Source organism: Apaloderma vittatum, unplaced genomic scaffold (genome assembly GCF_000703405.1).
Source record: "Apaloderma vittatum isolate BGI_N311 unplaced genomic scaffold, ASM70340v1 scaffold30697, whole genome shotgun sequence".
In the NCBI taxonomy this organism is placed as follows: Eukaryota; Metazoa; Chordata; class Aves; order Trogoniformes; family Trogonidae; genus Apaloderma; species Apaloderma vittatum.
In genome coordinates this window covers 1-239 of record NW_009728335.1, presented here as the reverse complement: position 1 = coordinate 239, position 239 = coordinate 1, and the positions used below count along the sequence as shown (strand labels likewise).

Sequence of the window (239 nt, the reverse complement as noted above, 5' to 3'; positions counted from 1 at the left end):
AGTCATAGTTCTCCACTGTGCGGTTGCAGCGCTCCGGTTTGGACAGGGTGGTGATCTGCAGCTTGTCCTTCTTGTTCCAGATGTCCAGCATGACCACATCGAAGTACAAGGTGGCATCTGGGGGGATCAGCCCCGCTAAAGGGGTGGCAGCAAGGACAGAGCACCTTAGGTGGGACTGGCGCTGAGCCCCCTGAGCCAAGGGCTGTGTCCCTAAAGCTCCCTCGAGCCCCCGGCTGCTC

At 60.3% G+C, this 239-nt stretch overlaps 1 protein-coding gene across 1 annotated transcript in view; it reads right to left on the bottom strand.

Moving 5' to 3' along the window:
* LOC104277422 (peptidyl-prolyl cis-trans isomerase FKBP10-like) overlaps positions 1-135 on the bottom strand; it is a gene marked incomplete at both ends in the record, with an annotated part of 743 nt that extends 608 nt beyond the window's left edge. Inside the window, one exon of the mRNA XM_009874049.1 lies at positions 3-135. Within this exon, the coding sequence (XP_009872351.1) occupies positions 3-135 (133 nt within the window). The remainder of the gene's footprint in view (positions 1-2) is intronic.
* Between the last annotated feature and the right edge of the window lie 104 nt (positions 136-239).